Raw genomic sequence first — 13,814 nt, forward strand, 5'->3', positions numbered from 1 at the left:
ATGTTGGGGAAGAAAAACATACAAGTTTGAAAATGTAATATCTCACAATAGTATGAAAGATGTTATTAAAAAGAAAAATATGTGGCAAATATTTTATATATCAGTGTTAATATATTAATAATCAATTGTTATTACCATTACATTACCATAATCTTTAATACTTATCATTTACTAAGATTATGTTAAGTTTTACATGAGCAAAATTTTACTGTTACAAAATCAGTACCATTTAACTCCCATTTAACAAACTAGGAAAATGAAGCCATGAGATGTAAAGATACATAGCAATAAGTAGTGGAAACAGGATTAAAACCCAAATATATCCGCATGAGTGCATGCTTAGTCACTCGGCTGTAGCCAACTCTTTGTGACCCCATGGACTTTAGCTCGCCAGGCTCCTCTCTCCATGAGATTTTCCAGGCAAGAATATTGGAGTGGGTAGCTAGTGCCTTCTCCAGGGGGATCTAATATATCTGACCAGCATCTAAATCCTAACTATTATACTGTAGGTATTTTTTTTCTAAATTTTGAGCTAAAACAAGTCCATATCCACTGGCAACTAATATTTTAGCATCAAAACAGACAAAAATGTATTACTGTTTATTTCCACTGCATTTTAAAATCTCTTGGAATATTTGCCTTTTAGCTATGTCAATAAGGATTATTTTTCTCTTTATTATTTTTTCTTAAGGGCTGTGACACACAGATGATTTATGACATGCTGCTGAGATTGAAGTCCATTGTCTATTTACCTGGTGACTTTGTCTGCAAAAAGGTGAGTGCCTGCAATTTTCAAACACATAACTCATAAATAAATATATTTGAAGAGTTCAGATATAAGTCAAGAGAATAGTTTAAACAAAATCTGCCCAAGGTGAGTTCCAAAGTATGAAAATAATCATGAGATGCAATTCTGTAAAACAATAATGTGCTTTCAGATTTCAAAATAGAATAAGACAATATGGATTTCATTATTTATATTATAGGATACGAGTGTGGGTGGTCTGAAAAGTTGGTTTGTGTATATGTAAGTCATCAACTGTCATATCCCATTAATTCCAAATACCTTCCCTTAATTCTACCTTTTCCCTTAAGAAGTGAAAGGTGGTTCTGCCCCTTTTATGTCTTCAGCAAACCATCAGTTACCTCCATTTATCTCACCGAGTTAGTGGATAATCAATGCCATATTTTTTTAATTTTATTGTAATTATAAAGTAATACATGGTCATTATTTTTAACATGGGAAATACATAAAAGCACAAAGCCAAAAACTCCGCCATCCATAAATAACCACTATGAATATATTTCAACCTATCTCTTTTATAAATCAATTGATGGACAGTTAGAGCTTGTTTCATAAAATTAGCATCATACCTCCCTTATGTGTGAAACTTGCTTTGTCATGTCACAATATATCATAGAAAGTAATCTACAACCTTCTTTTTAAAGCTGTATAGTATTCCAGTCTATGAATATATCATAATCAATTTCCAAGTGTTTGCTGTTATAAATAACTCCAAAATGAGTATTTTTGCACATCTCTGATTACTAACTTAAGGGAGAGAGAAGGAATGATGACCTTGGGTTTTTCATCTTGAGACATTAAATCAGTTGTGAAGGCAACAGTCAAAATTAAACGTAGAGAAAGACGAGCAGTTCAAAGAAATGAAAGATGATCCAAAACCCTAGGGAGTTTACAGACAAGTGGGGGTAAGCAGCACTCACATCATCCCAAAATAATGTGTTAAATGTGGTGGGAAAGGTAAGCACAAGCTGTGGTGGGACCCAGATCGAGAATGCTACTCCCTGGGGAACTGGTAAGAGCTCCTGGAGAAGATGCTGGGCAAGTAAAGTCCTGAAAAATGAATCGGCATGAACCCAGAGAAAGAAGAAGCAGGGATTCCAGATAAAGGAAAACTGTTCACATGAGTTCAGGCAGAAAGGGAGGAACTGTGTCTACAGAGAGAATGCGTACAAGTCAAAAGCTGGAAAATTTTAGCGCCATTTATTCAGTTAAACTCAATAAATAATTTTGAAATGCTATGGGCCAGGCACTGTGCTAGATACTGGATATATTCAGCAATGAGCAGAAAAGGGTGGTGCTTGTCCTTCAGAGGCCTACTGTCTGATGCTGGGGTATTCAATTCACGGTCTACATCAGAATCACCAGAATTTAGAAGTCTGGGCTCCATCCCAGCAATTCAGTTGGCCTGGCAGAGCCCACATGTCAACACTTTTTAAGCCCCCCAGGTGATTCTCACATGCAGCCACAGTTGAGTATCACTGGCCTGATGGAAGAGACAAACAGTAAACAGATAAAATTAAATAAATGCGTAACTCCAAAACATGCCAACTTCTGTGACGGGCACACAGAATTTGTGTGAAGGCAAAGGTACTTAATGTCGGTTGGAGGACTCAGGTGGGGAGATTGTCAGGTTGTCAGACATGATCTTTGTGAAAATCTAAACAGAAATAGTTCTCTAGTTTAAAAAAAAAAAGAAAAAACTAGAGAGGACAGTTTTTTAGACGAAGACTTGAGGCCATGTGGCAGGACAGAACTTGACAAACGTCAGGAATTGAAGCATATAATCAACTAGGATAACGGCGAAAGACAAAGTCAAATAGAGGGAAGGCACTTTAAGGCACCCAGGTGCAGAGGTGGAAGTAATCCAGTCTGTGAGAGAGGATATGACTGGAGATAGATCTCCAGGAACCAGCATGTAACAGAACCGATATCATAAGAAGCTCAAGAAAAGGTACATGAAAACAACCAAGGCTGTAACTTTGAAGAATGACAGTATTTATGGAAGAGGTCAGTGGAGAAGAATCACAGAGGGCAGCTGAGAAGGAGCTCTCAGCAGTAAAAGAGGAAAACACAGATGAGACATTGTGATGTTAATGAAACCAGGAATACAGTGTGAAAGCGTTGGTCGCTCAGTCATGTCTGACTCTTTGTGACCCTATGGACTGTAGCCCGCCAGGCTTCTCTTGCCTGGAATTCTCCAGGCAAGAATACTGGAGTGGGTTACCATTCCCTTCTCCAAGGGAGTTTTCCTGACCCAGGGATCAAACCTGGGTCTCCTACATTGCAGACAGATTCTTTACCATCTGAGGAATACATAAGCCCACACAAATAAGTCCAGATTAAAAGTGGGCATACTGATGATATGAAATCCTTTTCATTAAAACGGGAAATGCAAGCCACAGCTTGATTTAAGGACCCCTTTAGAGCAATGATACATTTAGGATGGCATGACTTTAATGCACCCAAATAGCCTTTCAATTTGTTCCAATAGCAGCAGGGCTGAAAATGGAGACAACTCATAGAAACTTTAGCACTCATGCCCCTAAGCAGTGAAAACTTGCTTAACAAAGTGTGAAATGCAGAGTAGAGGCAGCCCTCTCATTTCTAATTTCTTCCTCACATCACGTCCACCACTTAATAATAAAAACAGATCAGTTGAGCTCAAATGAAGGAAGAAAAAAAAATAAGCAGGGGGAAGAGCAGAAATGAAAAGACATGAGACCCAAGCCACATTTCTCTGCTTCCGTTTCTGTTTTAAAGAAGGGATTTAATTAACAGTAGACACAGACAGAGATGAAATGTTGTTACTTGACCAGATTTTAGACAGCTGAATTCAGGTTTGCTTTTGCTTTATCATTTCCACAAATCATTGTAGGAAAAGGGAAGAAAAACAAACAAACATGTTCATTAGAGGTTGTTTAAGTAATTGAAGAAATGTCAGGGCTCAGGGCTGAGTCTGGGGACCTACCTAATCCTATAAACATGTCCTAACACTGGGTTCACATTCCCAGGTTTCCCCAAAGGAGTTGGATACGTATGCTTGAAATTGTGAAAGTGTTGGTCACTCAGTCGTGTCTGACTCTTTGTGACCCCATGGACTGTAGCCAGCCAGGCTCCTCTGTCAATGGAATTTTCCAAGCAAGAATACTGGAGTGGGTAGCCATTCCCTTCTTCCCAACCCAGGGATCGAACCTGAGTCTCCTGCATTGCAGGCAGATTCTTTACTGTCTGAGCTACCAGGGAAGCCTTAATCCTCTGATGGTGCCTAAATTTACTGAGTGACTTGCTTGGACAGCTTCAAAGAGTGTCTGGGAGTTTTCCCAGGATTAATTTGCAAGAATTAATTTGAGTGTCATAATACCCTTGCCAGCCTTGGAATAGCCTTTCACAGGGGAACTCTGAAAATTTTAAATGCTCTCTCACGAAGGGTTACCCTATTGTATATGAAGCACTTGCTTTTCTATACTTTCTCCAAATTAGCACATAAACCAACCACAAAAGTTTGGTTTGGTCTTATTTTGCACATGCTGTCAGACCTTCTCTCTACGGAATGTCTACTTCATTTGAATGCTAATTAAACTTGCAGGAAAGTCTTAAATTAGCCTAGAAATATGCAAGAAATAGTGGAAGTTTTGGTTCGGTGATTATGCCAGATCTCCTTGGAAAATTATTGAAATGATCATTAAAAAATAATTAAAAGTGCTGAACTATATTTAAGTGCCCATTATGTACTTCCACCTCCAGTCAGTTGTAAAAACTGCCTTTGAAAAATCATTCCAGTTCCTTGAGAATGACTTCATGCAAAAAATGAAGGGATATGACCATGTTCTAATCATTACTTCTTGGAGGATCTCTTGAGAAACTAATTTTCAGACATTTTCCCTCATTTTGAAAATAACTCATAGGTATTTTGTTGGTTTTAAAGAGATCAGTCTTGATACTGGATTCATCATTAAATATGGTCTATCTGTATAGACATATCATATTTAATATACATATTATATAGTTAGGTGACATAGGTGTTGCTAGTAAGCTGTCATCTGCCAGCCTCAGAAATTTGCCCAAGACACTGAATTTTTCAAGTCTCTACTGTGTGGCTCAGATGGTAATGAATAATCTGATCTGCAAAGCTGGAGACCTGAGTTCAATCTCTGGGTCAGGAAGATCCCCTGGCGAAGGGAATGCCTACCACTCCAGTGTTCTTGCCAGGAGAATTCCATAGACAGAGGAAGCTGGCAGGCTATAGTCCATGGAGTTGAAAAGAGTCAGACATGACTGAGTGACTTACACACTACCAAATTTAAATAAAACTAATGATATCTTTCCTATATGACCTCACTGAGATTTTTGCAAGAATTAAATAAGTTAATATCTATGAAAATATTTTGCAGCTATAAAGTAGCATGCTCTGATCAAACAAACACAGACATTAAAATAAGGAGCAATGTAAAATCTGATATTGTGAGTTTTGCAAAATGCAAGATGTGTTATTAGTATTGAATATTATGGAAATAGCTACAATTAGATCCATCTGTATTGATTCTACTTAGATCTGCATTTGGGAATAAACATATGCTTAATATTCTGCACAATGCAGAATTTAAATATACTTTTTGCATTGCTTCATTCAGAGATGTGCATTCTAGGCTTCCTTTTGCTTCTAATTACTGTCATGGAGCACTGGTTACCCAGCCAAATATTATCCAGTAAGTCAATCTGTGCCTTTATTTTCTTTCTGTAAAATGGAAATAATAAGACCTACTCTAACTTCCTCATAAAAGTCATAGGGAGATAAAATGAGAATGTCACAGATGTCAGCTAAGAGGTAGAGCCTAAAAACTTTAAACTTAACCTAACAGTTATAATGTGACAATAAGTAATGATCAGGAAAATAACCCTTGGTATTAAAGAACTTCCCAGAGAATGGTGAAATTATAAATTATTCATAAACGAGTTGTCTATGTCATAATTCCTATGCTCAGCACTGGAACAAAGTAGTAGACATCTCAGTCTTTGCAGAGCAGAAACTATAATCAACATTGCTTAATCCTAAATTAATTTTAGTGTATTCTAATCTTCTGAAAATATGATTAACAATAATATTTGAAGAACTCAAATAATCTAGTCCCCTCCTAAGCCCAGTATAAGAAAATTCATTGTATTTATGCTATTTTTAATAGCTCAGATTGATCAAGACTCAACTGATTAAGACATATAGGTACTATTATCCAATTTGCCTAGTATTATGACAACTGTCTTATTTAAAGTTTAACAGCTTTTCTTGACCCAAGTGCTGGTCAAGTCTCTTGTAAAACGTATTTATCCTTTTTGGATCCTGGAGTGAGATGTGTTCCGAGGGTCCCACAATCACCCACTAGTTTGGTGATTTGCATGACTCAGTGTAAAGTGGTATTTATCACTTAAGATGTATTATGGCAGAGCATACAGTGCAGGAAAAGCAAGAAAAAGACATTCCTAGGCAAAGACTAGAAAAGTGAGGTGCAGATTTACTAGGACCTCCTTCTACAAGGGTCACGCGGAATGCATTTTTATCGCCCGCTATGGACAAGGACAAAATATCTCTGCCTAGGAAAACTCAACAAAGTCTTGGAGTCTAGAGTTTTTAAATGGGGCTGGTCACATAGCTACATGACCGGCCATGGTCCAGACTACAAACCAGACACCAAGTGCACATCATAAATCTTTGTGTTCACATTAAACAGTGTTGACAGCCTGGTACACCCCGCCACGCTGCCTGAGGCATGCAGAACAACCTCATTAACCAGTGGCTATGTGAGCACTCCAGGAGTTCAGTTCTCGGGGCTTTGAACAAGGGTCATTGCCCTGGTTCCAGGGTCCCCAGAGATAAACAAGAACTGAATAAAAACAACCTGCTGTATTAACACTTTCAATATGGAACAAGAATAATAGCTTAAGGGTCTCCTATGCCCCAATTACTAAAATGAGATCTCCGTGCTATAGGCAGAAGAGTAGAGTTCATCCTTGAATGACTGTAACCCAGGCTTTTGGATAAATTAAGCAACTTCTTCAAAGCAGAGTAGTGGTCACCAAAAAATAAAAAAGAAAAGGTGGCTATTCTTATAATCTCTAATTTCCTCTCTCCAATCCCATTCCTGAAACAATGTGCTAGATAAAATATCTTTGCCTATCCAGTGACGGCACACAGTGCTCTCATTTTGAAGAGGATCACTTCCCTTATAATTTCTTCTCATATGATATGTCAAACTAATGTCCATAACTACCTCAAGTCTTCAGATAATTACTTTTACACTTCCTTCCATTATATTTATTCATTTAGAGGAGTTTCTTTAATTTGGGGCATAATTGTCAAGAATAAAGTGACTGTCATTTCCTCTTTATATCTGGCATACAGGGAGAAATTGGCAAGGAAATGTATATCATTAAGCAAGGAGAAGTCCAAGTTCTTGGAGGTGCTGATGGCGCTCAAGTTCTGGTTACTCTGAAAGCTGGGGCAGTGTTTGGAGAAATCAGGTATCCAAAAGACACCTTGCAAATGTTGAAGACTGTCATTTGTCATAAAAGAGAAGTCTTAGGTCATAAAATAAGTAAAGTTCCTGCTCAGATTCATCAGTGGTTTTATTGTGCTGACAACATGGATAAAATAAGGATTTTCACATTTCTATTTATCCTTTCCCTTGCTCCAAAGACCAGTTAGGCCCAGGACTTAGGTCAGTGACTGGCATAAGGTATTTGCTCAATGTATGTTGAACAATGGATGTGTGCATGAATGAATGATGAAAGAAGAGATTGGGAGGGCTAGGCATCAGATTGTTGGAAAGCTTGAATGCCAGGATAAGGCAGTAGTTTTGACAATGATTATCGCTGTGGGACCAAATTACCTGATTCCAAATCCCCATCCCTCTATTTAGGAACAAAAGTCTGTGTTTCTTTGTTACTTGAACCCTCTGCCCCTCATCTTAATAATTTGGATAATAATAATACATATATTAGAGGGTTGATAAGTGAGTTAATTCATGAAAGGCACTTAGAGCAATGTTCAGCATCTATTAGGAGCACAATAGATATTAGCTATTATTATTTGTTGTTGTTGGCCAGGAGAAGTTTGTCCTAAAGGTGAGTCCTCGAGAGTAAGAATAGTTGGCCCTTAATATGTACCAGGATATTGGTTCCAGGACCCCCACAGATACCAGATTTCACCAGTGCTCAAGTTCCGTATGTTAAATAGCATAGTAGAGTCAGCCATTTGTGTCTGTGGGTCCCTTGTGTGAGGGTTCCACACCCCAGGATTCAACAGACTGGCCCACACAACCTGTATGCAAATGTACAACCTGTGGACACAAAGGTCTGCCACTACAGACAGCAAATCTAAGCATTTTGTGGGCTAAGCATTTCATATGTATCTGTATACTCATGTATTCATCCAATACACACTTATTTTGAGTGCCTAGTACAAGCTAGACTGTCAGGAAGTGCTCTAAACTCTGGGAATGTACTGTGTAAACAGTGACCAAGAGCTTACAGTCTTGTGGGGAAAAGCTCACAATAAATAAACAACTAACTAGATAAGATAAACTCCCGTTGTGATAACTGCTAGGGAGGTAAAAATGGTTGGAAATTGACTAGGGACGCCACTTCACATGGAGTGGTCAGGGACACCTCTCTGAACAGATAGTATTCCAGCTGAGGCTTGAGAGAGCAAATGAAGCAAACGTCAGACATGGCAGAAGAGCCTCCTGGACGACGCGACCGCAAGTGTGGAGGGCTAGAGGGAAAGCGGCCATGTCTGGCTGAACCTCACAGAGGTCGGCATGGCTGGAGCTCAGGGAACAAGGGGCCCTGTGGGGCGACGGGGACACAGAGGTGGGCAAGGACCAGACTGCACAGATCTTTTAGGCCACGCTAAGGAATTTGCATTGTATTCGAAATACCAGTGGATGCCAGTGGAGGATTTTAGGCAAAAGAATGATCCAATTTGAATTATGATGTTAAAAGACCGTTCTAACAGCTATGCAGAGAAAACGCAAAAGAGGAACAAGAATGAAATACAGGAGATCAGCTAGAAGTCAGTTGCAGGGGTTCAGGTGAAAGATGATGGAGTCTTGAACTAGGATTTTGGCCCTTAAGGTAGAGTGCAGCGTCAAGCAGTTATCAACATATCCATTTCACAATTGGGAAAATTGTCATTCCAAGGTGTTGATTATCTTGCCCAGGATAATATAGCTAATAAGTAAAAGGGACAATATTCAAACACAAGTTTCATGGATCACGGTCAAGTGATCTTTCCACCATACCAGGAAGAAAGGTGCTCATTCAACCTTTTATTTAAGAGCTGCTAAGAAGTTATCTTCAAGGTTCCAGAGATATGAATAATTTCAGATGAGTTTATATGAGCATGACTAAGGTTTCCTTAGAATACTGAAGCATGTTATTTCTCTGTTGATGATGTGGATTCTCTTTTTTAATTTTTCCTCCTTGCTTAAAACAAGGTAGGCATGCCCGTGGGGGTCCTGCTCTGTGGCAGGAATGAAAACACTTTCCAGAATGTCCAGGTCTTTGTGTTCCTTGCCTGTTTTCTATTGCTTCCTTACTGGGAGTCCTTGCAAAAGTGATTTAATATTTTAGTGCCTTAATAATCACTGCAATCTTCAAGGTCACAAAACAAGTAACAGTCTAATCTAAAACATTGCAGAAATTAATTAGGCGACCTCTCTCAAGGGTCAAGTACTCCCTGAAGAATAAGGCTTTATAAATACAAGTACTTTAATTGCTGATATTATCATCACGGGAGGAAATACTCTAAAAATACAATCCAGGTGCTGCTGAGTTGCGACCAAAAGGAATCTTAGATTCTTGACAGCAACTTCTCAAATAAATCTGTTACGCACTGGGCTTCTAAGGCCAAATGAAACCAGTAGACCAGACAAGCTCTAAATTTGCTCAATAATCTGGTTAATTCAAGCAACAGGGAGATTTCTGCCTCAGTTGTCTTCTTGGCTGTGGTTGAGGACAGATAGGATGCATCTGCTTCTTCCCAGATACCCTCAGGCTTCGCAGGCCCACAGCTGTCATATGCCCCTGGCACTCTAGTTATTTATTCCAGCAATGGAGGCTTGCCTGCCAAATATCTAGATACTGGAAAGATCGAGTAATCGTGTTTACTACTCAAAAATGCTGTGACCTTTGTAAAAACGAGCTAAATCCAACACCATCATGTAACTTTTTGAAGAAGTTCCTTTTTTCTTTGGAAAAAAAAAAAAGAAAAGAACTGAGGGCTTTCAAGGACATTACATACTAATCTGAAAGAGCAAAGCCCTGACTAAAATATAGATTTACAGCCTGTCATGGAGAAAACCCAGACCACATTTCCAATTAACATCTGAAGAGTTCAGACACCCCATTTTTAATAGAGAGACCCAGGGTCTGCTGGGGGATGGCCTTGTAGTAGTTCTAACTCCACTGTTTTTTTTTTTTTCCACAAATACATTTATTGCCAAGTCTTATTCACAAATATATTTAACCGCTTCCTATCCTTCTTCTGCATCTGTTAAAAATCTCACTTTTCCTAAAAATGCATCTGAAATTTTTCCCTTGCTAGTGCTCTTGTGATTTCAATAGGAATCCCTACTGGTTTCCTCTTTCTTTGCATAACCTCCCCCTAGAAAATATCTGTTCACCTCTCAAGACTTCAATTCATATGTCACCTCTCTGAAGCCATCTCTGCTGCTCCTGTCTAATCGCTCAGTCATGTCCAGCTCTTTGCAACTCCCTGGACTGTAGCCTGGACTGCCAGGCTCCTCTGTCCATGGGATTCTCCAGGCAAGAACACTGGAGTGGGTAACCATGCCCTCCTCCAGGGGAAGCCATCTCTAACCTCCACCAGAATAACCAGCTCCTTGCTCCCTGTTGTTCCACAGCATTTCATGCATAACTTTACAACAGGAATTACCACTAATTTATAATTAATTTGCTCAAATGGATCTCAATAGACTAAGCAATTAAAATGTAAGAACTAAAACTTTCCATCTTTAAGTCAGCAGCAGCTATATAAAAACTATACAGTGTGTTGATTTTAGCTGATATTCTGCCATCCAAAATAGTTTGCAGGTGCTGTTCAGAAATCTCTAATTAATTAAGTAGTTAATTGTGATTTGATTTAAAAAATTATATTAGAGACACCTTACAGCATAATGTGAAGAACCTCATGGAAGGCCACACCTAGCCTGGTGAACAAGAATGGTAAGCAATCACCTCCTCCAAGGGCCTTACAAATAAGAGACAAGGAAACAACAAGATTCCAATGTCAGGTGATAAAGTGCTCGGATTGCACTTAGTGATGGAGCATACACAGGAGGTTATAGACTACAAAGGTTTCACAAGGATCAGTCCTTTAGATTTAACAGTTGCTTTGGGAAGTGAAGGCAGACCTCTCAGAGCTTCTTAAATGTTGTGTGCAGAAAATACAGTATGCAGACAATATGTGTGCATAAAGGTCAGTCCTGGTAGCCCATACAAAGTGCAAAAAGAAAGTGAAGTCACTTAGTCGTGCCCGACTCTTTGCAACCCCATGGACTGTAGCCCACCAGGCTCCTCCGTCCATGGGAGTTTCCAGGCAAGAATACTGGAGTGGGTTGCCATTTCCTTCTCCAGGGGATCTTCCCAACCCAGGGATCAAACCCGGGTCTCCCACGTTTTAGGCAGACGCTTTACCGTCTGAGCCACCAGGAAGTCAAGGGGTACATAAAAGATGATTCACATAACGCTTGTAGTGGGTTGAACGTTGGCCCCCACAAAGATATATCCATGCCCTAGTCCCTGGAACCTGTGAGTTGGCAGGGGTTGGGGGCAGGAGGGAGAAGAGTTTGCAGACGTAGTTAAGCTAAGGATCTCAGGGTGAGATCATTCTGGATTTTCTCGGATGGGCCCTAAATCCAATGACCAGTGTCCTCACAAGAGACAGAAGACCCACAAACACGGGGAGGGGAGGGGAAGGCCACGTGAAGATGGAGGCAGAAACTGGAGTTACACAGCCACAGCCAAGGAACCCCTGGAACCACCAGAAGCTGGAAGAGGCAAGAAAGGATTCTTTCCTAGAGTCCTCAGAGAGAGCTCAGCCCTGCCAACGTCTTGATTTTGGACTTCTGGCCTCCAGAACTGTAATAAATTTCTGTTGTTGGTAGTCACTGATTTTGCAGGAATTTGTTCTAGCAGACCCAGGAAGCTAATATAAAACTAAGCTCTTTACACTGTTAACTTCTGAAATTTACTAGGGGAAAAAAAAAAAAAGACTTGCGTGGCATCCCTTCAACTCACCCTACATGGCCAGCCCACCCCTAATACCTATCAGTTTCACCTCGAAGTGTGTCTCCGATCATTTGTACCTTTTCTTCTCCACTGCCCACACTTCTGTCCACACCCCCTCCCCCTCAGTGGACAACTGCAGCGGCCGCTCCAAGCCTCCCCCTCCAACCACCACGCCTGCTGTAATCCAGGCCCCACTCGTAGGCTGGGGGTCTTTCAGAAACAGGGATGGCCGTGTCATTGCCCTCCTGCTTAAAACTACTCAAACCACTCAATGCTTTCAGTGCTTTCTCAGAAATAAGATCAGAGAACAAGATCACAGCTCTTGCCTGACTCCAAGATCCTGCAGAGTCCAGCTCCTGCCTACCTCTCCACTGTGGGGAGTACCACACTCCCCTTGCCCGCTTTAATCCATACTTCAATTCCTTGAATGTGCCACATGCCAACCAACCGTGGAGGGTTGGTTTATTTTTTCCCAATTTTAAATTTGAAAAATGAGGTAATATTGGTTTATGACATTAGATTGACTTATACTGCTGCGAGCTTAGCACCAAAAGTATAGTTTTCGTTTGTCTGTATATACAGTTGACCCCTTTAATCCATTTCACTGTCCTCCAAACCCCTCATGTAACTACTATTCTGTTCTCTGTATCTACGTTTTTGTTTTGTTTTGGTTTGTTCATTTATTTTGCTTTGTTTTTGTTTTTTATATCCCACATATGAGTAAAAACATACACAGTATTTGTCTTCTTCTGTCTGACTTATTGCACCCAGTACAATGCCCTCAAGGTCCATCCTTGTCATCACAAATGGCAAGATTTCATCTTTGTATGGCTGAGTAGAATTCCATTGTATGTATCTACCACATCTTTTCTTTTTTAATTTATGTATTTTTAATTGGAGGATCGTTGTTTACAATACTGTGTTGGTTTGTTGGTTTCTGCCATGCATTGACATGAATCAGCCATAGGCATACATATGTCCCCTCCCCTCCGGAACCTCGCTCCCACCTCCCACCCCATTCCACATCTCTAGGTTGTAACAGAGCGCCAGGTTGAGCTCCCAGCATCTTATAGCAAATTCCCACTGGTTATGCATTTCACATATGTACACCACATCTTCTTCATTCATTCACTGATGGACACTTAGGCTGTTTCCATATCATGGCTGTTACAAGTAGAAGTGAAATGAACAAGCATAGTGGTGCATATATCTTTTCAAATTAGTCTTTGTTTTCTTTGGATGAACATACAGAAGTGGAACAACTGGATCATATGGTGGTTCTAGTCTTAATTTTTTGGACGAATCTCCATGCTGTTTTTCCATAGCAACCATAGGGAGTTTTTATCTCTGCCCAAACACATTGCCCACTCCATTAACCTAATCTCAGGTTCTTTCGGGACTTCTTTTATTCTCCACTGTAGGGACCTCCCTGGTCTCCTTGCTATATGTGCTGGTTGGGCTACATTCCTTTCTTTCAGGGCACTTACCCTTGTAACCGTGCACTCACTGGTGCATTTATTTCCTCAGCATCTCTCTTCCTTCCTCACTAAATTGGAAGCACCAGGCCTACTCTGTATGGTGTGCTGGTCAGCCTCTGCGTCAGGATGTCCAGGGCGAGGCTGGAGGGTCTGCAATGCAGGCTGTCCTCTGCTCCAGAGTGTGAGCCCTGCTGTTGCACTCCCCTCATGCACAGGTGCCCTTTACT

The 13,814-nt window shown here is 40.2% G+C and overlaps 1 protein-coding gene across 1 annotated transcript in view; it reads left to right on the top strand.

Moving 5' to 3' along the window:
* The window catches only part of CNGB3 (cyclic nucleotide gated channel subunit beta 3), a 175,689-nt gene that overhangs the window by 144,692 nt on the left and 17,183 nt on the right, over positions 1-13,814 (top strand). The window contains exons 14-15 of the mRNA XM_070477432.1: positions 692-775; positions 7,200-7,318. Coding sequence (XP_070333533.1) covers positions 692-775; positions 7,200-7,318 — 203 coding nt within the window. The remainder of the gene's footprint in view (positions 1-691; positions 776-7,199; positions 7,319-13,814) is intronic.

This window comes from Odocoileus virginianus, chromosome 15 (assembly GCF_023699985.2).
Source record: "Odocoileus virginianus isolate 20LAN1187 ecotype Illinois chromosome 15, Ovbor_1.2, whole genome shotgun sequence".
NCBI classification, from domain to species: domain Eukaryota; kingdom Metazoa; phylum Chordata; class Mammalia; order Artiodactyla; family Cervidae; genus Odocoileus; species Odocoileus virginianus.